Raw genomic sequence first — 26,061 nt, forward strand, 5'->3', positions numbered from 1 at the left:
GTCACTTATCTACTCATACTGTCCTCAGATACCAGTAAGGACAATGGATGGAGGGGGGATGGTTTATGTATTTAATAGAGTCACTATCTTGTATGTGTCCACATGGGTCAATTGGTTAGCATAACATATGTAAAAGTAGAGATTTGAGTTTGAACTTCACTTAAGACATAATTATTTTTACTTTGATTTTGTCTCAAAGTGAATTTAGACATCAAATTATGATATTAAGTAAAGATTCGTTTAATTTCTTTACTTCAAGATTTTCAGAAATTTCTATCACTTCTGGGTAACCCTGCCAATATAATCTGTACATTGTGCCAGTTACCTATGAATGCAACACTTAGAAGATAGTTCAACATATTAAGGCAAATGCACACATCAGCTGACTGAAGTATCAGTATTGTTTGTAATGTAAACACCCTTTTATTTTTTTTTAAAGAAATTTAATTATAAAAAAAAAATATATATATATACATATAAATGAAACAGTTTGGTTTTGTTTCACAATGTCTACAAAAGACATGTTTGTCAGAGTAAATTATCTATTTAAATATACATGTGGCAAATTATGCTTTGTTGCTAGGTGCGTGTTTTCCCAGAAGCAGACAAAATCAGTATTGTTTATAAATATACAGATTTTCTCTCTCTCATATATATATGTATATATATTCTTTCATGTACCCACATAAAATTTTATGAGATAATATATCTATATTTAGCTTTTACATGAACAGTGTTTAATATGTGATTACAGCTATGTAGTAAGTCATGAAAATATATGACAAGATACATAGGATTTTCCACGTTTCATCCTCATAAGGACTTATCTGGCTACTGTGTAACTTAATTGCCATATATTTTCCAAACTTGTATATAAATGACTTTAATAATAAAAAGGTTAGAAAATTTATGTACTTTAATAAGTTTAAGACATACATAGATTGCTATGGTTGTTGATTTGAAGGTTTTGTATATATTGTGAAAATAAAGGTTTTTACAGTCACAGATAATGATAGGTAGGAAAAAAACACTATGAACAAGAAAAGACTTAAGCAAAATGATCAAATTCAATGCTTCTTATTCTGAAGGTATGCATGACAGAAGGTCACTAATTTTATTGTTAATTATTATGATGATAGCCATTTTTAGATGTTTTACATAATCTGGGAAGAAAGTGGGGTGACTAGGGAGAAAAAAGAGCTAAATTTCCCACAAAACTTGTAAGAGCTATTTGAAGACAATGATTTCAGAGCTACTGGATTTGTAAGCATTTAAACAAGTCAGCTAATAATATCTTCGACAAGCTGGTGCACGTCTAAAATATTCATTTGAGATTAAGTCTGATCCAACATGCAATAATAAAAGGAATAATACTGTTGAGAGACCATTTCATAATGTATTGCTATAATTTGACATTTGCGCATTTCAAAACAAAGTGGTTCTTTAATATGACAGGGGCACACACAATTGTTTTTTTTTTTCCTTCATTTATAAACTATTATATGCAACTTTTTCCTTTAAACCAGTGGTTCCCAAGCTTTTTTTTCTTTGCACACACACACACACGCACACACACGCACACACACACAAAACAAAAAACAAAAAAAGAGAAAAAAAAAGAATATTTAAATGACTACTTAACAATGCTTACTAATGATTATGCTTATGGAAATTTAAAGGAGTCAGACATTTTATTCCTACATTTGATATTTGAGCACACACATGTACATAATGCGAGAGTTAATATTAATCTAAAAACAATTCCGTTTCTAACAATACGAAAACTCTTCAGCCAATAACCTAACTTCCACTTATAACCTATTTGCAGCACACTAATAATCATTTCACAGAACACCAAAGTGCCACGGCGGTGGTTGGGGACCACCACTTTAAACTATCTTAAAAAGCCAACTGTGACATTAGGATGATTCATAACCCATCCGATATTGTCACTGCCAGATTGGTTTGCATCTTTTTTTTTTTCTCTTGAATCTAACAGGTTCAAAGGATCAAAGAGTTTGCCATCCTCCTATTTACTTAACCATAAAAATATGATTGTAATAGTTTTATTCCAAAGTAGTGTGCAGTTGAGAGGGAGGGGGATCTAGTCATCCATATGTATAAACAGAAATACTATCAGAGAAGCACCTCAAATAATTATGATATATCATATACGAATGCAATTAATTTCAGCTCAGTATTTTTTAAAGATGGCAACCTTGTAAGAAGAAGCTTCCTTTTCACGTGTCTAGAACTGAATACAACAAGAGAGTAAACAAAAATAATGGAATCATAGCTTTGTAGGTACTCTAGGTGGGGGTGAGGAGGACGAACCTTGATGATTCATACCAGAGATAAGATCTCAGAAATGTTGGCGATGAAGAAAGATGAGCAGAGGGAAAAGAAAAGGCCATTGTTCACTAATGTCTTTCTTTTAAGCCATAAAGAACAAGAAGAGACACCCACTGAAAGAGGAGGAGATGCTCAGATAAAAAGATGCAGTTTTGCACACAATATCTAAAGATAACATGTAGTTACTTGTATTATAGCATCAAATATGTATCAAAACAAACAAAAGAGATTAGGCTAGCTGCCTTGAATAAAAATATTTCAAAATATATAATATATCTTAAAATTTGATGGTGGTTGTCCAGATTTCTATCTAATATATATATATATATATATATATATATATATATATTAATATATAAAATATATGGAAAAATCTTTATGATGTAAAGTCTTTATTATGCAAATGAAAGTGATTGCAAAGATCATTTTCCAAAAAAATCACAAATTGATAAAGTAGTTTTTTGTTTTGTTTTTTGTATATTTTTTTTTTAAGAAAAAAATTGAGGAAACAAGGATGGAGTATGTCAATCCACTATTTTGTAAAATTTACAACTGATTACTTCCCCTTAATATTTTCTCCAGAAACAGATTAAAAACAGCCTTGTAATGGCTAAAATTTATTAATCGTTAAAAATCGTAAAAAATGATTGTCTTAATTTTAAAAAAAATTCTGGATCAAGCTAAATAGTACACTATTTGACAGTCATTATACAAGTATATGCACCAACAGCTGACAAGGCTGAGGTATTGAGATAAATGAAATCTTAAGACATCAGAATTGTCATAAGAGACTAACTCAAAGAGAAGTCATTACAGTGGGTCCTTTTGAAATAGGAGAGAAAAATGTAAGAGGTAACCTGTTCATTAAATGGTGCAAAAATCATCCAAAGAGATGTTGAACTTGGAAAAGTCCAGATGACAGATCCAAGAATTGGATTTATTATATCCTGATACAAGAACACTTCCGGAACTATAACATGTTGCAAATCCATGCTAGGGGCCGATTGTGGAAATGACCACAAGCCATTAATTGCCACAATGAAACTGAAACTAAAGAAGCCCAAGAAATCAAAAAGAGGAGTGAACTTTTTGCAAAAAGATCAAGATATAAAACAGACATAGATTTGAAACACCAGATCAACCAACAAAAGTAGAGGAAATGTGTCAGTTAATGAAAGTATCACCGAGGCAACAAAACATACCTTTTACAAAAAGTCAAGAAAATGGATGAAATCAGAGATATGTAGATTTAATGATTGTGCTCATTAACAGAATGAGGAACAAGATGACGCCAGGAGTTTCAGGTTCAATAGGAGTATAAAAAATGAATCTTTGTATTGAAAACTCTCATACGATGATCGATAGGAGTACAGAAAAACATGTCTGTGCTTCCACAGACTACTCAAAAGCGGTTGACAACATATGACAGATTTGTTTTACAAAGCTGAACATCAACAGAAAAGATCTTAGAAACCTCTATTGGGACCAAGAAGCAGCCATCAGCGTTAATGACGACTTCAGCGACTACAGATCAATCCACAGAGGAGTGAGAAGGGTTTTTTTTCACAGCAAAATGATTTTACACAACATTGAAGATCAAGGTGTCGGTGTAGGCAGTTACAACATCAATTTAAGATATGTTGACGACACTGTCCTCCTAGTCTGCGATGAGGATAAACTACAACAAATACTGACAACCGTGACAGAAGAAAGCAAGAAAAATAGGCTGCAGCTTAATGCTAAGAAAACAAACAGCATGATTATCTCCAAAAAGGCTGTATTACAAAAGTGTAACATTAAACGGAAAAGAGAGACTATTTGATGGGTGGATACATTCAAATACCTGGGTTGTAGTACTACAACTGATGGTAAGAGTGTCGTGGAAATCAAGAGAATCGATGGTAAAATCCTTATTTAACAGCATGAAGTGCATCTTTATTAACAGAAACAAAACTGAGCACAAAAATCTTGAAGTCAGTTCTTCTCTACGACTGCAAATGTGGCAGACAAACAATTACTTGATAGATATGATTTATAATTCTAAAAGTATCATGTTCAGAAATAAAGACAAATTAAGAAGTCATGCATAAAGCAGAGTACAACAAATCACGTCTAAATACTATCCATGTCAGACAGCTGAAGTTCTTTGGACATATGTGGGTTGACAGGATGGAAAACTATTCGATGCTAAGAAAAATCATCAGCAAGAAAAGCAAGGAAAAACAACAAAGTCCACGAATGATCTCAACAAGATTGCAAGATGCACAAACATAGACCTCAATAGAAGGATCGAAAACAGAAGAGACTTAAGAGCCATGATCATCAAGGTCTGCGAAAGATTAAATATGGAATTTAAAGCAATTATTTTTCAGTAGTTTTCAAACTTATAAACAATATATCAGATTTTCCATAAGCGAATAACCCGAAAAGACAAGTATTTTAATCCATATGGAGATCCAGATTTATTTTTAAAGATATTGACCTCTCATATTGATTATTGGGTATTCAAAAAGCTTCATTTTATCATCAAATCAATTTTATGCATATATTAAAAAAAAAAAATATCAAATCCATTGGCAAAGAGAAATCTTAATTTTTCACCATTGAAAGGTTGGAAATCATACTCATTTATTTGTTGGGTGAATAGAGTACTGAAAAAAAAAAAAAAAATTCATTGTTCGTTACAAAGAAAAGAATGAAAAATTTGTTAAATCTTTTTTTTTTTTTTTTTTTTTTTTTGCTTTACACTAAAATTCCAGAAACAGAATGTAGAATAATTTTTCTGCATCAGACCCCTCATTCCCCATCTTTGAAGCAGGAAATACAACTGAAGACATTTGTTTGGTTGCAAAAGACAGGGATTGCCGAGAATTGGCATCTTAAATATGTATTAAAAAAATTGCCCCATCCTGTTTTGTTTGGTTCTTTTGTTTTACAGCATATCAATTATTTAGGGGTTATTTAATGCTGAATCTAGTGTATTGCTTGATACATTTTAGGCTTGTTACTAGATTAGGCTTCAGACAGCCTAATCTAGTAACATCAGACCATTTCTTAGATAAGATCACAGAAGACAACATTTTCTTTCATATCTAACATTAATATTTAATATACAACTTATTAATGGGTAAATACCAAACATTTCATTTAAAATCATATAATTTCTTGATTTTTGGAATTAAAAATAATTAAACAAAACTTATGCAATTGATTTTCCCAGAAGGTGCACATTTGCCAATATCTAAGTTTTTAATAATTCAAAATAATCTAATCAAGTGAAATATATAAAAGCAGTGAATATTCTAAATAAATAGAAAATTAAAAACTAACTAACAATGCTGATGCATGTGGTTTTGTGAGAGAAAAGGTAAATGCCAGCAATTTCAGGCAATAATTGATAACATTTGTTTAACTGGATAAAACAGACATGTATACTGAATGCAGCTATCGTGATCAAGTGAAATTAATTATCTACATATTAGTGATGGGATGATTCTAATATTTTTCCGATTCCAATGCAATTACCAATTCCGTATTAGATTTCCGATTCTTTAGAAATCTCTAAATATTTAATTAGTTATTTTTTCATAATCACTGTACAAGCACGTGTTAAATATGCACATGTTTTCTCAAAGATTTGTGTGAGGATAGGATCTATAGATTTTAATTGTACTGATAATTCAAAATCAATATTTATTATTACAACCAATAGTTTTGTTTGAAGCAAAATCAAATAAAAATATAATTAATGGAATCGTTTTTGGCTTTGGAAAATGGACAATGTTCTCCGATTCAGATTCTAATACCCCAAAAAGTTAGTTCTGATTGATCGTCCCAACACTACCATATATCTATACTTTTTGGTGTGATTTTCTACTTGTGATTTTCTAATCATCAAGAAAGATTATATATATATACACACATATATATATATATATATATATATACACACATATATATATATATAACTGTTTAATAAATTTAATTTTTAATACATACAGTTTAATCTGAATTTTTTTTTTTTTTATAATACTGGAATGTGCTAAATCTTAGGAATTCAATAAGTATAACTGATTATGTAAATAAAATGTAAAATTACATTAAGGTCAACGGCAAAGAGAAGAGTCAAGAGTCATAATAGCTAGAAATTATTTACCAATCAAATTTAATGTTATACAAATAAAAATATTGTATGAATTTGCGTAAATTTTGGTGGACAATCTTTTAGCCTTACAGGTGCATACAGTTATTGTGCGATTATAACTTCTTTAATATTGAGGTTTAAAAAAAAACAAAAAAAAAACGCTGAATTTTTTTCTTTCAAATTGATCTGTTGTAAAAAAAAAAAATTTTTTAAATGACTACAATTTTTACTCGATTGATCAAGGTTCAATAAGCACCTTAAAAAAAAGGTTTACTTGATATTTTATAGGCATCATTTGTTAGTGTATTCAATAAGTTGCCAAGAATTACGAAAGGTAAATGACATTTAGCAAGCGAGGAGGATAAAAGTGCACTAGAACTCACCACCATGGGTGCCATCAAAGGAAGCTGGAAGAAAAGGCCACACAATGTAAGCAACATTCATGTTGGCTGGAAAATTTTGATGGAATAAATAAATACAAAAACTAGAGCAGCTGCATTTGCCATTAATGTTTGTAAACACATATTGATATGTGACATTATACTGCAATAAATTAAGATAGATTTTCTACCAACTTTAGAAACCTACAGCATCAAATGGACAAATGGCTAATTGATTCATCACTGTAAAATGTCTTTGGTGTTAAACAGCAAGCCCTGTTTCTGCTGCAAACCAAAGAGTCCTTATGGCTGTTAAAGTCTAAGCCATTATTAAAAATAGCCGTCACGTAGATCTTAATTGCATTTATTCATTTGATGGTTTTGTTTTACAGCATATCAACCCTTTTTGGGTTATTTAATGCTAAATCTGATAATTTTGGGAAAATTTTATGCTTAGAGATTTTTTTTTTTTTAAATCTTCAAATATTTATTCATGGTGTTTGGTTTAATAGTTTTGGAGAGAAAAATTTATTTTTGTTTTTGGTTTTACAAAACATGATTGAGTTTTGCAAAGAGAAAGGGAAAAAAATGTTTGGTGCATTTTAGGTCAGGAAGCCTGATCTGGTAGTACTAGATCATTTGCTGAAATCACAAAGAGATCATTTAAAGCACTGATGAATATGTACACCCTCACACAGCAATTATTCAGTGCAAGAGTGAAACTCAACGGCGCAAATGAAGACAATGCACTCCAGGAATTCCAATTAAGCAAAAAACTGCCTATTGTGCACCGTCAGACATGTTGCTTGCACACAGTTCTGCTGAGAGACGGCTATTATATAATGTGACACAATAGTATATAAATATCTTCATTGGACCATCTTTAAAAAGTTGTATTAAATCCTGCGAACATGTACAAAAAAATTGTGAGAAATCAATGATACACCATCCACTATACTAAATACCAAGAAAAGAGCTATTACACCTGATAGTGATATAAGACAAGGAGAAAGTAGGAATCCTAGTTGAAGTTAGTGTTCTAATGATGTTGGCTTATTTATTTAGCGAAGGAGATAATCAAATACCAAAGTCTTATGTTAAAAAAAAAAAAAATAGATCTCCATCATTCCAATAATTATAAGAGCAATCAAGTTCATAAAAAAGAATTAAACTACCTAGCAAATACACCCGGTGAACAAATGTAAGAAAGTAAAAATTATTGTATTTGACTGGATGGTTAGAATCTCAACAATATCTTTTGGTTTTGGGGGAAGGGAAGGGGGGGGGGGTCTTTGAAATAACAGATTATGGTCTGGCATTTCAGAAACAAATTGTGACAGACATGAAAATGTTATCATTTACTGGGTATGCAGTGTTCCATTTGAATGTGTCTACCAAAAATTAAAGTTACCAAAATATTAAACTCATCACTCGGGTAAACCGTAGAGCTGTGTGAATCCATCACTGTACTAAGATTGTCATCCATGGTAGACAGAAGGTGGTATCCATGTGGAAAGAGGTGATGAGGGAGGATCTGAAAGCCTGAAACAAACAATCTGGAAAGATGCTTCCAAAGAGATTACCAAAACACTCAATGCTAGTAACAAAGAAAACGTTAAAATAGATAACGATTACATAAACAAACTTAAAAAAAAAAATTAGAAAACATGCAAGGTTTTTGCCAATACAAAACGGTCAGCATCATTGAGAATTTGCACACACATTCTCTACCATACCTGAGAAAAATTCTGCAAAAGGGTCTCTTCCACCGAAGAACTCTCTAAATACTTCTTCTGGATCTCTGAAGTGGAAAGTTGGGAAACCGAAACCATATTCAAAGTCTGGTGCACCAGGACCAGCATTTAATCCAGTGAGGCCTTCTAATCCGTAACGATCATAGACTTCTCTTTTTTGTTCTGAAAGAAAAGAATTATCCATTAGATCAAATCAATATTCCAGAAATAAAAATGGATATAAAACAGCATAAACTTGTTAAATAGAATTTAGAATATCCAAAAAGGTAAGAAAATTTGGTTCTGGTCCAGAATTCCACCTTTATTCAAAAAACAGAAATAAAGAAAAATCTGTATGATGCTATGTACCTGTGACAGAGCAAAAATATCACATTCTAAAAATCTTGTAAACTGACTAGGTAGTTTTATTTTTTAAAGAAAATCAAGTTTTATAAATATGTGAGCAATGACTGATACCCATCATTTTGAAAAAAATCTATAAGGGAGATAACTCAATTTCTGCGAGATTTGTTGTAATGCCTACAAATTCCCATGAATAGTTTAAAAATGATATTTTTATTTTCACATGAGTATGTACATCATAGATTGTTTTTTTAATATACTAGCAGTTCCGCCCGGCTTTGCTCGGGCCATATGTACTGTTCATAAGGTTATGTGCATATGTATATATTAAAAAGCGTGAATATGTAAAGTAATGCCTTTCTGTATAATAGTCTTCCTTAAATACTATAGAGAAAAGAGACATTTTCACTATATATATATATAGGATGCAATATATAGTAATGATTTAAAAAAAATATATAAAAAAAGACTCATGCGCCACCACTGAGAATCGAAACCAAAACGTTCAGCTCACAATTTATTTTGCCTCTGCCATCAATGACTGGCCTATGAAAACACGTTTACTACTATGTTATGCATTCGTAATGCCGGCGTTCGACCTTCACCTGGTAAATTTTTTTTTATTTTCACTTTTGCACAGATTTTTCCAGGCTAAAACCCAAATATAAAGTTTTGCATGGATTCAAATACCTTAGATATGAAGTTTCATGTCTGTAGACCAAAAACTCTAGGAATTTGATAGACAAAATTTGTTAAACAAAAATATATGCGTATACATAAATATATATGGAAAAATTTGTGTTTACTATAAACATTTTACGCAAATATTATGCAAGTATAAATCATGTAGAATATCTGCATGAATATAATTACACGTAATAGTTAAAAGATGATTATCCCATTAGAAAACCGAAGCAACTAATAGGGAAGTAATTAAAATGAATGTTTAAAAGAATATGCAAATGAATGCAATTTCATAACCCATATATAAGAAAATTGTATTTTCCTTTTAAATAAGTAGAAAGGTTTTTTTTTAATATGAATGCCAATACACACAAAAGAAAAACGAATTTATAGGACTATAGATTCCTTTTCTCATTTTGTCAATTAAATGAAAAACTCACTATGTAAAAGATCAGTCTGTCATTGAACTCTGGTGTTTATAAGATCCAGATTGATTTGTTACCTGTACCTAATGTGATATTCACCATATACGGGTTGAGCCAACTTCTGAGGAAACGGTGAAAGTATCCCTACATATCATTGAACAGTGATAGAACTGAGATTGTCAGAAATTTATGCCTGAAATATCCCATAGACTAAAGGTTTATTTGTAGCAAAATAGGGCTGAATAATAAAAAGGATTATCAATTTTATTTACATGGGTGACACGGTGAGGAGCGGGCACAATATATCAAGAGAATAATTTGTCCGTAACTGATCAGGAAGTTCATTAAAAACATTTTTAAAATATTAATGACATAAACAATGCTTACAAAAGATTATCTATCTATAATATAAAAGGCAAAGTGTGTGTGTGTGCCAAAAACTTTCACCACTCATTACGAACACTGACAAATTTGTATCATTAGGAAGAGCGGACTGATGACAAATATCCCAAAATTGGTCAAAAACATTAATTCTATGCTGGTCAACTGAGCCATTCTTTGCCAGGAGGGGTCAGTTTTTTTGTGTTCACATTCTTGCAAAATCATCATACACCTTGCAATGACTAAGCTTATTTGGAATGCCCATAATATCGTAAGTTGCGGTGGACGCGGCGACTAATGCATTTTCTTTTTTCACCTCCTATTCCTCTCAGTGTGACAGGTTCGAGTCTGGCTACTGCAGGGTTGCAGTTTTTTTTTTTTTTTTTTTTTTGAACCCGCACGGGTACTAGCTATTTTCATAGGGAGTTGGTTAATTTTTTTTTTTTTTTTTTTTTTTTTTTACTTTTTGCATACCCGCTCAATTGAAACATTTTTTAGGGCTCAGTCATTCAATACTCTTACCATAAAACCTCTCTAGACCTGGGCAGCACAGACTCCTGCTTAGAGTTTAGGCTTCTTACCATGATTTTGAGTTTCGCTAGATTCAGCCACTCTGAGAGGTCATAGACAATGAAACATGTCAGTGGATAATTATATTTAAAAAAAATATATATATATATATATATATATATATATATATATATATATATATGAAAAGGAAAATTTGTGTTTGCATGTCTCGTAAAAACTTCTCAGACGTGTCAGACTGGTACCATCTGAAAGAGCAATGTCTCAGCCGAATAATATGCGAGAATTAGAAAAAACAAAAAAAACGGTTCATTATTTCATAGAAATAAACGTTTAAAACAAGAGAAGGTAGGAAAATATGTGCATTTATAAACAACTTCAAACTGCATGCACATTCAAGCATTATTTTTTAATTTGTTTAAATAAGAGAATTTTCAATGTTATTTCGCTCACAGTGTTGGGAGGCAGTGGATTAGGAGATTGCGTCATAAGCTTTAGTTTTCACGTTTGAGTACACGTAATGATAGTCTTTTAAAAACAGGGTTGTTTTGTAATTTTAAATAACTTATTTCGATTTTTATCACAGGTTTTAAAAGAAAGTTTTAACATTTAAAGTTAAGACTTATTTGTCATAACATTTTTCTTATTTCAAGGATTACGTAATGCCAATTTTTTCTTTTAACTAATCATTTTTATAATGGTTATTTTGCTTAAAACAAATTCTACTTTTTTAAAACTGAATTATTTTCACTTGGTTTTCATTGCAACATACTAATGAGAAATCTTTCTAGACAGAGTTCTCTTAAACTGAGTTTCACATACTTTTTCCGCCGATTACATTTTCCTGTTTTTATCAGTTCTTTCATTTTGAGTTAGTAGCTACGTCCAAACCAAACTTTATCTCCAGCCGGGCAACGCCGGATACTCATGTTAGTCTATTACATAAAAGGCAAAACGTGTATTAGTTTGAATGCGTATGGATGTATGTGTTTGTATGTCTGGCGCATCAGACCGTGACAAAATTGATATCAGAAAGATCTATCTCTCGGATAAAAAATGTAAAAATTGGCCAAAAAGATGCTGTGCTGGTCCACTGGGCCATATTTTGCAAAGAGGGGTCAGTTTTTGTGTAGAAATTTTTTCAAGTCATATGCCTAGCAATCTGAATGTATGTTTAAAAAATATTTCGAAGGCTTATGACGTCATAAGTTGTGGCCATGACAGCTAATGCATTAGCTTTTTTCACCTTCTCTTCCTCTATTGCATTACAGGTTTGAGCCCGCCTACTGCGGCTAATTTTTTTTTTTTTTTTTTGCGTTGCACAGGCACTCGCTATTTTGATTGCAGTTGTTTGGGGGGGGGGGTATTTTTAGGGCTGGGGGTTGCTCAATATCCTTAGTATCTGTGCTTTCTTAACCCAAGCAACACCGGGTACCCCCACTAGTAATAAATGAGTTTTCAGGGCTCTACAGACAAATTTATCTTTAACTGACCTTTGATAACTAAATATTCTTTGTTTACTAGCCAAATAGAAAAGTTAATAGCTAAACTCATGATTTTTGGAATATAACATTTTTGTTCCATGAGTACATCTATATATATAAAAGGCAAAATGTGTGTAACCATTTCATGTATGTCTTCAAAAGGCTTTTCTCGCACACGGTTCCGAGGTAGTTACGATCGCTTACAACTGTTTATATGGGTCCTAAATAATAATATGTACGATTTGGGAAAGTGCGTCGCATCTAGATTTATTTACGTCGACTTTTACAAAATTATTGCTATTTCAGCCCATCTTGTGTCCGTTCAGTTTTTCGTATAAAAAGCAAAACTAATCCAAAGCTAAGCGCCACTCTTCCCGGCAATCACACCAGGAAACGTCCAGAAGCAATCAGCTTTGATCAATGTGGGGATAAACTCCTTATATCCCCTTTTATTTGGGGAGCCGTTCCCCCGCCTTTTCACCATAATTTTGGGGGGAGCGAAAACTGCACCGCATTGAAACAAAGTAAACAAACCCCAAAAAGCTGTCACGCATTAAATAGAATACTGCTACGTCATCTCGTAACGCTCCCGCGATGACCTCATTTAGTGGCTATCTGTCAATCAAACCTCTTTCATTCGCTTTATAAGCCTTATTTTAACACTATAATCAATTCCTCTTACTCTTGGCCTAGACAGTTAAGTGGTTGGAGTTTGTTTCACCTCCGCGTCAAGGCTCCCGGGTTCAATCCAGCCTCACGACCAAAACTATTTTTTTTTTACTTTTACATCTTTAAACACGCGGGCAACGTTTCTTTATTTATTTTTTTTTTTTACTTCGCTTATTCTTTAATTTACCCCCCCCATACACACAGCGTGTTTTTTTCAGGGGGGAGGGAGATTTTAACATCGTTTCAGGGTTGTTATTTATCCCCCCCCCATACACACACCTACAAACACCCGGGCAACGCCGGGTACCCCCGCTAGTACTTTCATAAATGAGAATCCATTTTCTGTAGGTTGTTTTTGAACCCAGTCAACGACGGGTACTTTTGCTAGTCTATAATATAAAAGCGAAAATGTGTGTGTGCATTTTTTTTTTTTCTTTATGTCCATCAAAGGCTTTTTTCGGGGCGATTCTCTGCTTCCTCACTCATTCTTATAACTTTTTATATGCTACACAGATTATAATATCTCACGAAATGTGGTCGTAAATATCTTTTATTTAGGCCACTTTTCTTTTACAATTACAAAATCTGCGCTGTGAATTTGTTTTCTGCTACTGCTACTATGGTGTAAGATTTGACCTAGAAAAACCACCTTGAATTTTTTAAACGTTTATTTTCGACTAATCAAAAGTCCCTGGCTTCCTGGCTTGTAGGTCATCAGACTTAACCTCAAGATTTCAGGTTCGACCCTACCAAACTTTTTCGTTTTTTTTTGTTTTTTGTTTTTTTTTAAATTCGAGCCTTCTTTTTTTATTTACCCCCCTCCCCCCATGGGTTCGAGCCTACCTCCCTCCCTCCCAAAACTTTTCGCTGTTTTATTTTGTCTGTTTTTTTTAATATTTGTTTTAGAGCCTACCTTCCTAACAAAACTATTTTTCTTTTTTATCTACCCCCACCCCCAACACACACCTACAAACACCCAGGCAATGCCAGGTACCCCCGCTAGTACATCATAAAGATTTTTCTGTATTTTTATTATTATTAAAATGTAATTCTAAACATACACCAAATTTTATGTCAAAACTTTGATTATAAACATTTGAATCTCTTCAGATGATTTTTTAAGCAGCCTTTATTAAATTAGTAATATCAAATAACACCATTTAGCGCTGGACAAAGAACATTCTGTGACTTAATCCGACAGTTTTTAAATCAGTAATTAGAGTTCTCCCATGTCAATCAATACAAAACTTATGACTAGATTCAAAATAAAATTTTCTTTAAAATGATATTTTAATATTTTTGTTGTGATTTGTATAGGCCACTCAAAGATAAGGGTTAAAGAGTGTACAGTAGTCAAAAGGACAATATAGTAATCAATAGTAATGGAAGTTTGGTAAATTTGTTAGCTTAAGTGGAACAGCTCATCAGAAACTTGTTCACGTTGGACTTGAAGACAACCATATTATAGACAGCTGGAAAGCAGGAAAACGGAAGACAATTCCACAGGCGTGCAGTTCTAAGAAGCTTTGATCATGGAATCTATGTTTAGGTTTAGGTACAGATAAAGAGTGGGGAAAATTATTGATAATGTTTTCAGCTAGTCTAGTGTTTCTTGTGAAAGTTTGGCGAGGGGGGCCATAGATTGAAGCTCAGTTGAACACTTTCCATCCGCCAATTAATGAAACAGTCATTGCGTGTTTACAAGCAGTAGATGACTTTTCAGAGGCACATGGTTCTAGGTATGTTAATGTAAATACTCAACACGGAAGTTCTATAAGTCCGACGTTTTATATTTTTAAGCTAATAAGAATTGTCTACCATAGAATTTGAACAAAATGTGCGACTTTCCAGTCAAAGGTTAAAACTTTAAGTTGAGGCTTTCTAATACAAAAATAAACCAAGATAGAAACTCCATTCAAATGGTCTATAATAGCCAATATATTTTGTTATAAAATTTGAAAAGAATTAACTTTTTATGTGTGCATTGATAGAAATGATAGCGAGCACTCCTCTTCGATCGTTTTTTGATTTTTTTTTTTCGAATGCCCTCTTTCACAAAGCGACATGATGCCCTTATGTAAATCTAAAAAAATGCCAATTTACAAAATGGCTTGCAATGAGGTATACATTTTTATTTTTTATTATGAAAACAAAAATATTTTGGGTAATTTTCTATTTTAGCATCGGGAAAAAATTAAAAATATTCAATGCAAACAAAAAATTTAAGTTTATTTGCATAAAAATAAATGAAAAACATGTTTAAACAGGATAAGAATGTTTAATGCAACATATAGTCTAATTTTAATTCAAACAACTTCACGACACCACTTTTGTATTTAAGTAAAAAATGCTTTTAAAGGAGTTAAGACGCACAAACCATTTATCCAGTTAAGTAAAAGACTAACCTATCTTGCCTATAACATTAGGTTTGTTTTACAATCTACAGAGATATGAAAAGTGGTCAAAAAACAAATGCTACTAAAGGCAAGATAAGTTACTCTTCTACTTACCTCGATAAATTTTTGGTGTTGTAAATGTTTATTTGGTTTGAAAAACAAGTATTCATTCAATAATAATTTGCTGAAAAAATTGCAAAAAAGATCAAAACAAAACAGGGGGGGGAGATTCTTCAGGTCTGCCAAACCTTTTGCTAAAACTAGCAGTTCTGCCCGGCTTCGCTCAGGCCCTATGTACCGTTCATAACTTTATGTGCATATATATATATTAAAAAGTGTGAATATGTACGGTAATGCCTTTCTATATAATAGGCCTCCTTAACTACCATAGAGAACAGTTGGTAGAGACCGCAGACGTCAAATTTTTTAACTTTGACCCCAACTTTGACCCCTTAACCTTTACTATTTTGGGCTCAAATCAAATTATACAGTTAGATCCATGTCCAAGGAACCTATATCTAAAATTTCAAGTGTTTAGACTCAAAATTGGCAGGAGTTTGGTAGAGTTCTCGAAGGTTAAATCGTTGAAATTTACCTCCTTAAAAAGCAAAATTTCTGGACAAAACCTGATTAAAAAGATTTTCCCAAATCAATACTCCTTATGTCAAATTTCGACGTTACAGCTTTTTAAAGATGGATTAGTCTTTAAATTGTTCAAATTTCCTAAAAATAAAGCAAGTATCTTCAGATCTTGAGGTATTATGATGAAATTTTGAACATATAACACCATGAAGGTTCAGATCCCTGTATATATGACTATCTTGGTAACTTATGGACTAATTAACATATTTAAGTTTCATTTTAATGGCTTTAAGTAGAAACATCATAGCAATAGCTAAGAAAAATGACAGGTAAGGCTTTTTCATGTAATTTGACTTTGCTCATTTTATTTAAAATAAAAGGTTGAAAAGACATTTTAAAACCAGTTTTGGAAGATTGTGAAAAAAAAAAAAAAAAAAAAAAAAAAAAAAAAAAGATCACCCGCAAATGCGACAGTTTCACTCACAATGTAAAGCCGTGCTTATTAAAATAAAACTGATTAAATTATCCAAATCCAACTACAAAAATATTTTTTTTTTTAATTTAAAGAGGAACAATGAAAATCTATACATGCAATCTAAATTATCTGAACAAAAAAATTAGATTCAAAATTTTTTTTAACTTCAGCAATTGATCAATTTCAACAAAGTTAACTATGCTTTAGGTCTATTAGTTTTAAGCAATAATTGTCTTGACAAACTACATTTATCTTTTGTTTTTCAAGTTCTTAATTACGTCAGCTTCAGTGGACACAATGAAATCTAACATTTCAGATGCCATTAACACCCAAACGGACACTGTCAATTGATACTAGCCAAAATGTCCTCTACCCATCCACAAATATTCGCGACTGTTTGATCTACTTGCTAAAATAACCTGTATTTAAATTAACATAATTTCAATACAACTTTGACATGAGGTCAAACCATGCTACTTAGTACTGAAAGGTGAAATATACAAAAGTTAACTCTAAGGTCAGATTATCAATGACAATTACATCTACCACAAGATTTGGTTGGTTGTTTTACAATAAATCAACCATTTGGTTGGTTAGTTGGTTGTTTTACGGCATATAAACCTTTTCCAGGTTATTTAATACTGAATCTAGTTATTTTGAGGAACGATTTTTAATGGAGTATATTTTTTTTAAGTCAGATTCTATTCAACCCATAGTTGGGACCCTAACAGGTACTACCACTCCGAGTCAGAGTGGACCTGGGAGCAATGACAATTAAAGGGTGGCTCCACACTCCCCAAGGCCTGCAAGGTGGGGCCTCACAATCGGATATAGTTTTAGGTCATATCCAGGATCTCAACCATTCGGAGATTATTTAATGCTCAACCCGCGGATTCTATGAACAAAGCTTCTTTCTGAGAACTGCACGCCTGTGGAACTCTGTTCCGTCTGCCTGCTTCCCTCCGGACTACAACTTGGATGTCTTCAAGTCCAATGTTAACAAATTCCTAATGAACCACCCCCCTTAAGTAAACACTTCAAATCTCCTCACTAACGTAATGTACTTGCAATAACCCTTATCCCTGAGTGGCTTCCGGGCCTTGATAAGTGGTGATTACTGTGTAAAAAAAAAAAAAAAAACAAATGACATGGAAAAGATTTTATGCTTCAAGTTCTATATCTTTAAATATTTATTAAATTCATGGTGTTTTGTTTGGTTTTGTAGGAGAAAATTGTTTTTGACTTTGCAAAACGTAACTGAGTTTTGCAAAGTGAAAAGAAAATTAACTCAGGAAGCCAGTATCCTCAGACAACCTGATCTGGTAGCACCAGATATTCTAACAGGTTTGTTTGTTTGTTTGTTTGTTTAACCAGTATATCAACCTTCTCTAAGTCATTTAATGCTGTATATAAGATTTAAATTTGACACTTTTAGAGTCGATTTTTGCTGGGTATATTCAGGCAATGTTTTGGTATAGTTTGTTATTTGATGGTATTTATATTTTATGGTAAAGATTTGGCTCTTTTTAAGAAATTGCCCTAACAGGTATTACAACTCCAGGCCAAAGCGGACCCAGGAGCAACGGCAACTAAGGAGAAACTTCACATTCCTCACCAATCACCAAATGAGACCTCCACACTGGATATCATAAGGTCGTAACCAAGATCTAAGATACGAGAAATCTGTTAATTGCTTTAGGAACCAAGAGGAAAAACTTAATTAGAAATAACGGTATTATTAAAAAAAAGGAGCTTCTCCGCTTCTCAACCACCCAACACAATATTTGTTTCGTCTGTATATTGATCTGTATTAATAGCATAAAATATTTGGGCAAGATAATTAAAAAGGAAAATTAAAAAAAAAAAATCTTTAAAACAATGACCATCATTCAATGGTCAAAACTCTTTAATTTTAGACATTTTTATTTTTCCATTTATCACTTAAAAATTAAAAAAAAATAATAGATAATCATAATATTGGATTTGGGGGGGGGGGGTATTTATTTCAGGAGCCAGACCTTTGAGCTATTAATATCAGTGTGTAAAATAGCATCTTTTATTCAATTAACAGTATGCACTAAGGATTGTTTTCCAGTATTAAACAGACTCCAAAAGTGTTTATTTGTTGTAAAAATGACAACCAAACGAAGCAAGTAAAAATACATGCCAAATGATTAATAAAATTTTTTTAAAAATAAAAAATCTTAAGACAAAACTCTACCCCCACCCTAATTTTTTTTTAATCAAATTAACAGAAATAGAACATTTTAAGATGGCATTAAATGAAATTATAAATAATGTACAAGGTAGAATGATAAAATTGTCTCCCTAGAAAAGACGATAGGATTCCATTTCCATTTGATGTATACCGGTTTTCTTTTTTGTTGCAGACCATCTACGAGTTGGCCAGTTTGTGTACAAATTCCAAAAGAGATAAGAGCCTTCTATCATGTCTGAAAGTGATACAATGTTCAGTAAGCAAGATCGGAGATGCACCGCTGTACAATTCATGCTCTCCACTGATCCAAGTTAAGACAACAGAACCATTGCCAGCACTCTCAAATTGCATTGCTAGATTACAACGAATAACAGGGACATGCTCAGGGTGGTGTGATTTAAAGTGAGGGTCACATCATGCCACCTCACATCTTCAAAGTTGGCTTGAAAGTCAACACCAAAGTGTATCTATGTGCTGAAGAGTGTGGTGATCCCCTGGTGCAATCAGGTGGCTGATGGCAGACCCTGGGTGTGGCAGCAGGATTCGGCACTGATCCACAAGTCCAAAGAGACTCAGACTTGGCTTCAGAAGGAGTGTTATGAATTTGTACCCTTTTCTCACTGACCCCACCCCCGACCTGAACCTGTTGAACTTTGGTCATACATCGAGAACACAACCAACATGACCTCCCACAACACCGAAGCCAGCCTGATTGCCACCAAGTATTTGCCGAGCTCTGACTGCACTTGTGAAAAAGGTATCTGTATCAAGGCAGTGATTGAGGCTGAAGGCGGCTACATTGAATAGATGTCAGCTCTATTACACTCAAGTTACTTGAATTGAATTTTCCTGTAATGTTATCTTTAGGGTGACAACTTTATCGTTCCACCCTGTATGTGTGTATATATCTATGAATTATCTATTTAATAGAATTCATTTCATTCGTATATTCTTATACCGTTTTAATAGTCCAATTTTTACTTTTAAGAGGAGACTGTCTATGTCCCACCCCACAAGTGTTAGGAAGAAGGGGTTTTAGTTCTCTCCCACTGAAAACTTACACACCAACGTGAGAAAGTTGGATTAAATTAGCACCCCTGAGGAGGGGAAATGTGACCTGCAAAAAATGCCTGGCCAGCCCTGTTCATCAACAAAGCAGTAGCTCCCGAACCATTCCAAGATTGGTAAAGACACCCAGGAGACCAGCTGAAGACTTGATTCACACGATCAAAGCTGATGCTGAATCTACCTTCGGTCCACAGGTCAATGGTGTTCACCGCGGGTTCCAGGACTAGCTATCTTGGTTAATGCAGACCATCATGCATGGACTGCATTCATCCAGGACACTGTTCTTTGGAAGGAGCAGGCTAAACTCATCCGAGGTGAATGTCACCAAAGTTAAAAGTTAGAAATGAGAATAATTTTGTGAACTTGCTTCAAACATTACTAATTCTTGCAATCACATTAGCACCCGATTCACCCTATGCTCTAATGGTATCAGCAGGGTAAGAAAACTTTATATACTTACTATCTGATAGGACTTCATAAGCTTGAGAGATTTCCTTAAATTTTCTATCAGCTTCGTCTTTTCTATCAGGATTTTTATCAGGATGCCATTTGAGAGCCAATTTCCGATAGCTGCAAAAAAGAACAAAATAAGCTATATAGCGGCATTTAAAAAATTCAGGTTTTACATAAAATTCTTACATTCTTTCACAGCCAACTGAAAAATCCCAATATTTCTCTGCATGGGATTGAAACTTGACATCTTGCCTCAAAAACCATCTTAGAACCATAAGATATTTATGTAATCTTTTTTTTTTATTTATTTATTTATCTAGTCACTACTTAAAAAAAAAATGCCATTCAACAATAAGGGTCTAAGAAATTGTCCGGAGGATAGATACTGATAGATTGAGACTGGGCAATTTGATTATTAAAGAGGATAGCTCAACAAGAATTTGATAATACCGGACTTGAAAATGACATTTTAGGTACATAGAACAGGTAAAATTATTTTCAGTGGTTGTAGTTTTAATGAAAATTTTACAGGGGAAGCTATAGATTGGAGCTCAGTCAAGCACTTACCATGAAAATAATAGAATAGAGAAAGATTAGTAACACCTCTTCTGCGAGAAGAGACTGTAGGGATTTTGAAATCTAGTTTGCATTCTGTCAAGGGAGTGCTCTGAACAGCACCTCCCCAGATGTAACAATACCTTATCTTTCGACATATTTGACTCATAGAGGTAGAGGATTGGGTTAAGAATGAGGTACCTTCTGGAGTGATAGAATGATCCATTTTTCCAGTGGCCTTCTAGAAGCATATCAAAGCAGGGGTTTCCTCAACGAGACAACCATTCATTTCAATTGGGGCAAAATAAGTATCCGAGCATTAATGGTGAAAGGAGAGAAGCTTGGTTTTAGATGCACTGAAAGTAACCAGCCACTGTTTAATTCATTGCATAATGTGCTCCAGGTCGGAAGGAAGACATTTTAATCATTAATGCTCTTTGAAGTGTTGCCATAGATGGTTGTGTCACTTGCATAAATGTCAATGAATCATTTTAGAATGGTTTGGGAGATTATTGATGAAGATCAGACAACAGGTTTGGTACAGAATGGATCCTTTTATATAGGACTAGCCCCGGCATTGCCCGGGGCTTTGGAGGTGTGTGTTGAGCAAAAAAAAAAAAAAAAAAAAAAAAAAAAATGGTAATAGGCAGGCAGGCTCGAACCCGTACCATGAAGGAGGAAAAAAACGCACGAAAAGAAAAAAAAAAAGTGACATCTTTGCCGTTGCGTTTATCGCCAAACCAGAAGTGGCAAAGGTTTAAATTAAGGCTAGTCAATCGAAAAGGGATGACTTTTGAAAATATTGGCAAAAAAAGCGACCCCTCCCTATAGAAAAGTGCCCAGTTGAGGGTGAAGGAATTAATGTTTTTAGCCAATTATTTGTCTGAAGGGTCGAGCTTCAAAACGATACCGATCTCGTGAAAATCAGTCACCTATCAAAAGTTTTAGGCAGACATAGATACATTTAAACAGACAGGAGAGATATAGATGAAATTGTGTGCATACACACATGCATTAAAAGGTCTAGAGATTGGAAATTTGGAGTAATTTACAGATACAAGTCCTCTAATCTTAGACACATTCAAAATGTTGCACATAATTCAGTGAGCAACTTTCGAGGCCTTAGTTTCTGAGCAAAGCAACATTAGGTTGAACTGGTTTGATTGTGAATAAAACAAACATGCAATGGTCGACTCATCAACAACTCTAAAGTCCAACTTTTCTTCACCAGTGGCAACATGATAGTGTTCAGAATACTTTCTCGAATTCCAGTTCTCAGCAGGGCAACCTGGCTAATAAGGCTCTGGTGAAAATCCAAGGGGCCTGCATCAAGATTAGTGGTACTCTGATCGTCTGCTTCTATGCATGGCAAGCAAAGGTGTCAGGTGCAGAACTTCAATGGAGTGAAAGTGTCAACATTGCTTGTGTAATTCCTTTGTGTCCAGAGTCAAACTTTCAGACTTGCACTCAATTGCAATGCCGTGTTGCTCTCAGGCGTGAAACCAGTAATCCTGCATGTTAACAAATAACAGAAACCAACTAGGACTTCATGTGGACCAGAATCTGTGGAGATTAGATCTTTGTGTTTGATGCAAAAGTTCACCGTTTAACATTTTTTTTTTTCATATAATTGCAAAACCAACTTTTCAGAAAAACGGTTATGCAAATATTGTTTTTAAAACCAAAGATAGTACGCTATCTTAATTTTATTTTTATTTGGAAAGAAAGTAAAATTACTTTTTTCTTTTTTTTTTTTACGAAGGAGTCACCAGTTATCAAGGCCCGGGCATCACTTGAGAATAAGGGTTAATGAGTGTACGGTAGTCAAAACAATATCGTAGTAATCGTTAGTAATGGAAATTTGGTAAACTTGATTACTTAAGAACTTGTTTACATTGGACTTGAAGACAATCATATAATAGCCAGTTGGAAAGCAGGCAAACAAAACTGTCCCATAGGCATGCAGTTCTAAGAATCCATGTTTAGGTCTAGGCACAAAGAAGAGCGAGGGAAATTATTGATAGTGGTCTCAGTAGAACAAGTATTTTTCACAAAAGTTTGGCAAGGGTGAGGGAAATCATAGATTGGAGCTCAGATGAGCACTTGCCATGAAAATAACGATAGAGTAGAAAAAGCTCACAATGTCTCTTCTGTGGGAAAGAGGTTGCAGAGAATAGGGGCATCCCCTACTAGGCTAGGAAGTCTATTTTAAGCTCCATCGAGGCAGGATAAGGTGCTTCTAGCAGCTCTTGTCCAGATGTGGAAAGTCATCCATCCTAGGACATAAAAATCCTTTGCAATAATTAGACAATGTTCAATCTATTATAAAAAATAAAATTGTTAATTTCTGCAAAACTAAATTACTTCTGTAGATTTAACTTCACCTGCCTTGGCTTGGCTTTTTATTAGTGAGAAATTCTCTAAACAAATTTTCAGCTGTGCAGAACATTATTTTGCCTCGAATACACCAAACAAATTTTAACTACTTAAAAAGATATACCCCACCACATAAAAAGAACATCAAAGATTAGATACGAGTCAAACAAATGCCCACCAAAATACGTCAGGTGAATTATTTACCATCAGAGGTTCTGAATAAGATATGGTCCTTCGACTGCAGACCATCTTATAGTTGCATTTGTACTGCTAATTTCAGCGTTGACTCATTTTATATTAAGAAATCACATTATCTTAAAATGAACACTCGTTTGGCTGAAAACACTCAATAATTTCCCCCACTCTTTATCTGTACCTAAATGTAGATACCATGAACAAAGCTTCTTTCTTAGAAATGCACACCTGTGGAACTCTTCTGTTTACCTGCTTTCCAGCTAACTACAATATGGCCGTCTTCAAGTCCAATGTGAATAAGTTCTTGATGAGCCCTAGCCCTTAATACAATTTTTACTAAATTTATACTTCTAACAATTACTATGATATTGTCCTTTTAACCACTGTACACTTTTTAACCCTTATCCTAACCTCGCCTCTAGGCCTAGATAAGTGGTGATTCCCATGTACAAAAAAAAAAAAAAATAAAAAAATAAAAAAAATAAAAACACACACTAGAAACCATATATATATATATATATATATATATATCTCTCAAGTCTAGGCAAACTTTCTGTAAATGGTTTTAATACCCCCTCCCCCTAAACTTTCGTTAATACACTCCCCCATCCTTCCATCTTAATTTAGCTCTGTAGAGGGAAGTACAAAACCGGTTAGGTATTTTTTTCATTCTTTTATCATTAAAATTTATCGTGACTAGTAACAACATGGTTCATTTATTGCCATCATTAAATTTTGAACCACCAAAGAAAAATATTCAAATATACATTACACATGCATAAGACATTTTTGGTTTCAGAGGTTATTATAAAAGTATGTCAAAAGACTACTGTTTAGCTCACTTATGAAAGTATATTTCTATACTGTCTCATCGACAAAATATTGCATTCCTCTGCCTGTTCTACAAGTATTTTAATGGTGGATGCACTGACAAACTGCAAGCTCTTGTACCCCCTCGACATAAATACCCAACAAACCTGGCAAGCAGCAAAACCCCACTCCTACACAGTAGAGATCTCTATATATAAGAAGGCCTATTCTGATAGTTTCTTCCCAAAAACTGCTAGAATTTGGAACTCCCTTCTGGGTTCCTGCTTTCCCAACTGTACCGACATGGGGAAGTTCAAGTGTAATGTGAACAGACATCTTGCTGCTGAACTCCCTACATTGTATCCCTGCAACTTAAGGCCTCGACATCAAGTGGAACTGTGCCTTGTTTGGGGTGAAAATGGAATTTTTTTAAAAATTCCATATCTATTCTTTCATTATTATTATCTAAAATTAATTTGATGCTAAACTTCAGAGAAGAAATTTCTGCTAGTGGCATTCACTTTAGAAGGGTTGAACTGGCTTCCTCCAAAGGAGGAAGTGTAAAGAGAATATTAAATTCACAAGTAGTCCCCAGTTGTATGCATATTCCAGTAAGGGGAGATGACAACATTAGGATTTTGCAGAGAGGTGTCAACATCCTACATACAGCACCTTGTATTCCCATATTGTCACCCATTTGGTACAAACCAACCTCAACATTGCTTAGCTTCAGGAATCTAACGAGAACCTTCTGTATATACAGCATACAGAAGGAAGTGCCGTCGCCTAAATTTTGGTACAAGTTTTTTCATTTTAAGATATTGCAATACAGAATGCTTTTCGTCTAAACACGATATGTTTAACATTTAAATAAAAGTTTCTTTTTTTTTTTTTACAAACTAGCATTAATGAGGACATTTGTCTTTTTTTTTTTTAAATTTCCTTCATTCATAAATTAAATATTTTACAGATGACAATTTACAAATCAAGTTTCATATTCAACTATGCCATAGCTGGTCATTAGCTATTAAGTGAGAATTAAATTTACAAGAAATTATTTTGTAAATTATTTTTAGTGGCCTCTTCACAACTGTAAATTGTCACCATACCTCTCCAAAAAATTTGGTTGCTTTTCAAGGCAGCTGATAAAGTACTATGCTCCTAGAACGACTACAACTAGTGTTATTTCGAACTTTCTAGAAGAGTTTCTTTACCAAGGGTTTCGAGTCTAGTTTATCCCATAGTTGGATCAATGATATGCTATCTCCAAGATATTAATGAAAGTCATATAGACCAACAGAACTAACAATACATTTAGTTCACAGTTGGTGTCAATAACTAATTTTTTTTTTAAATCATCAAAGAAGCAGATTCAGTTCATAGAAGCAGGCCTAGGAAAACCTGGCAGGAAAAGATAAAATTGGATTTGAGAGAAAAAAGTAAATGGAGATCTGGTTAGAAGTTTGGAAGTCAATTTCCAAGCATGTAAAAAAAAAAAAAAAAAAAAAAAAAAAAAAAACACACACACACACATTATGTAATGATTTAATGCAAGAAAGTTTAAACATTTTTATTTTTTTTTTTTTTTTTTTTACTCTTTAGGTATTTTCACCCAAAGCTAAAATAACCACCAGACATTTAATCACAACTAAAACTAACAAAACAGACACTTTCATTGTTGTCTACATTTTTAAGCGCTACGTCACACTAAAACATCAGGTCTATAATTTCTAACTGCTCTGATACTACAATGATATTAATCAACCTGGAAACATAAACTTTATAATTTT

At 33.4% G+C, this 26,061-nt stretch overlaps 1 protein-coding gene across 28 annotated transcripts in view; it reads right to left on the bottom strand.

The window, feature by feature from the left end:
* LOC145263743 (dnaJ homolog subfamily B member 6-like) overlaps positions 1-26,061 on the bottom strand; it is a 115,815-nt gene that overhangs the window by 37,772 nt on the left and 51,982 nt on the right. For 15 of the 28 annotated variants that reach the window (XM_080120751.1, XM_080120742.1, XM_080120749.1 and 12 more), the window contains 2 exons: positions 20,343-20,452; positions 8,613-8,792 (listed from right to left, as the gene is read on the bottom strand). In XM_080120751.1, coding sequence (XP_079976877.1) covers positions 8,613-8,792; positions 20,343-20,452 — 290 coding nt within the window. Of the gene's footprint in view, positions 1-6,879; positions 6,904-8,612; positions 8,793-20,342; positions 20,453-26,061 lie in introns of all 28 variants that reach the window. The other 13 variants (XM_080120738.1, XM_080120747.1, XM_080120746.1 and 10 more) reach the window with 1 other exon arrangement.

The sequence above is a fragment of the Euprymna scolopes genome, chromosome 39 (assembly GCF_053919585.1).
Source record: "Euprymna scolopes isolate OS-2025 chromosome 39, ASM5391958v1, whole genome shotgun sequence".
Classification (NCBI taxonomy): domain Eukaryota; kingdom Metazoa; phylum Mollusca; class Cephalopoda; order Sepiida; family Sepiolidae; genus Euprymna; species Euprymna scolopes.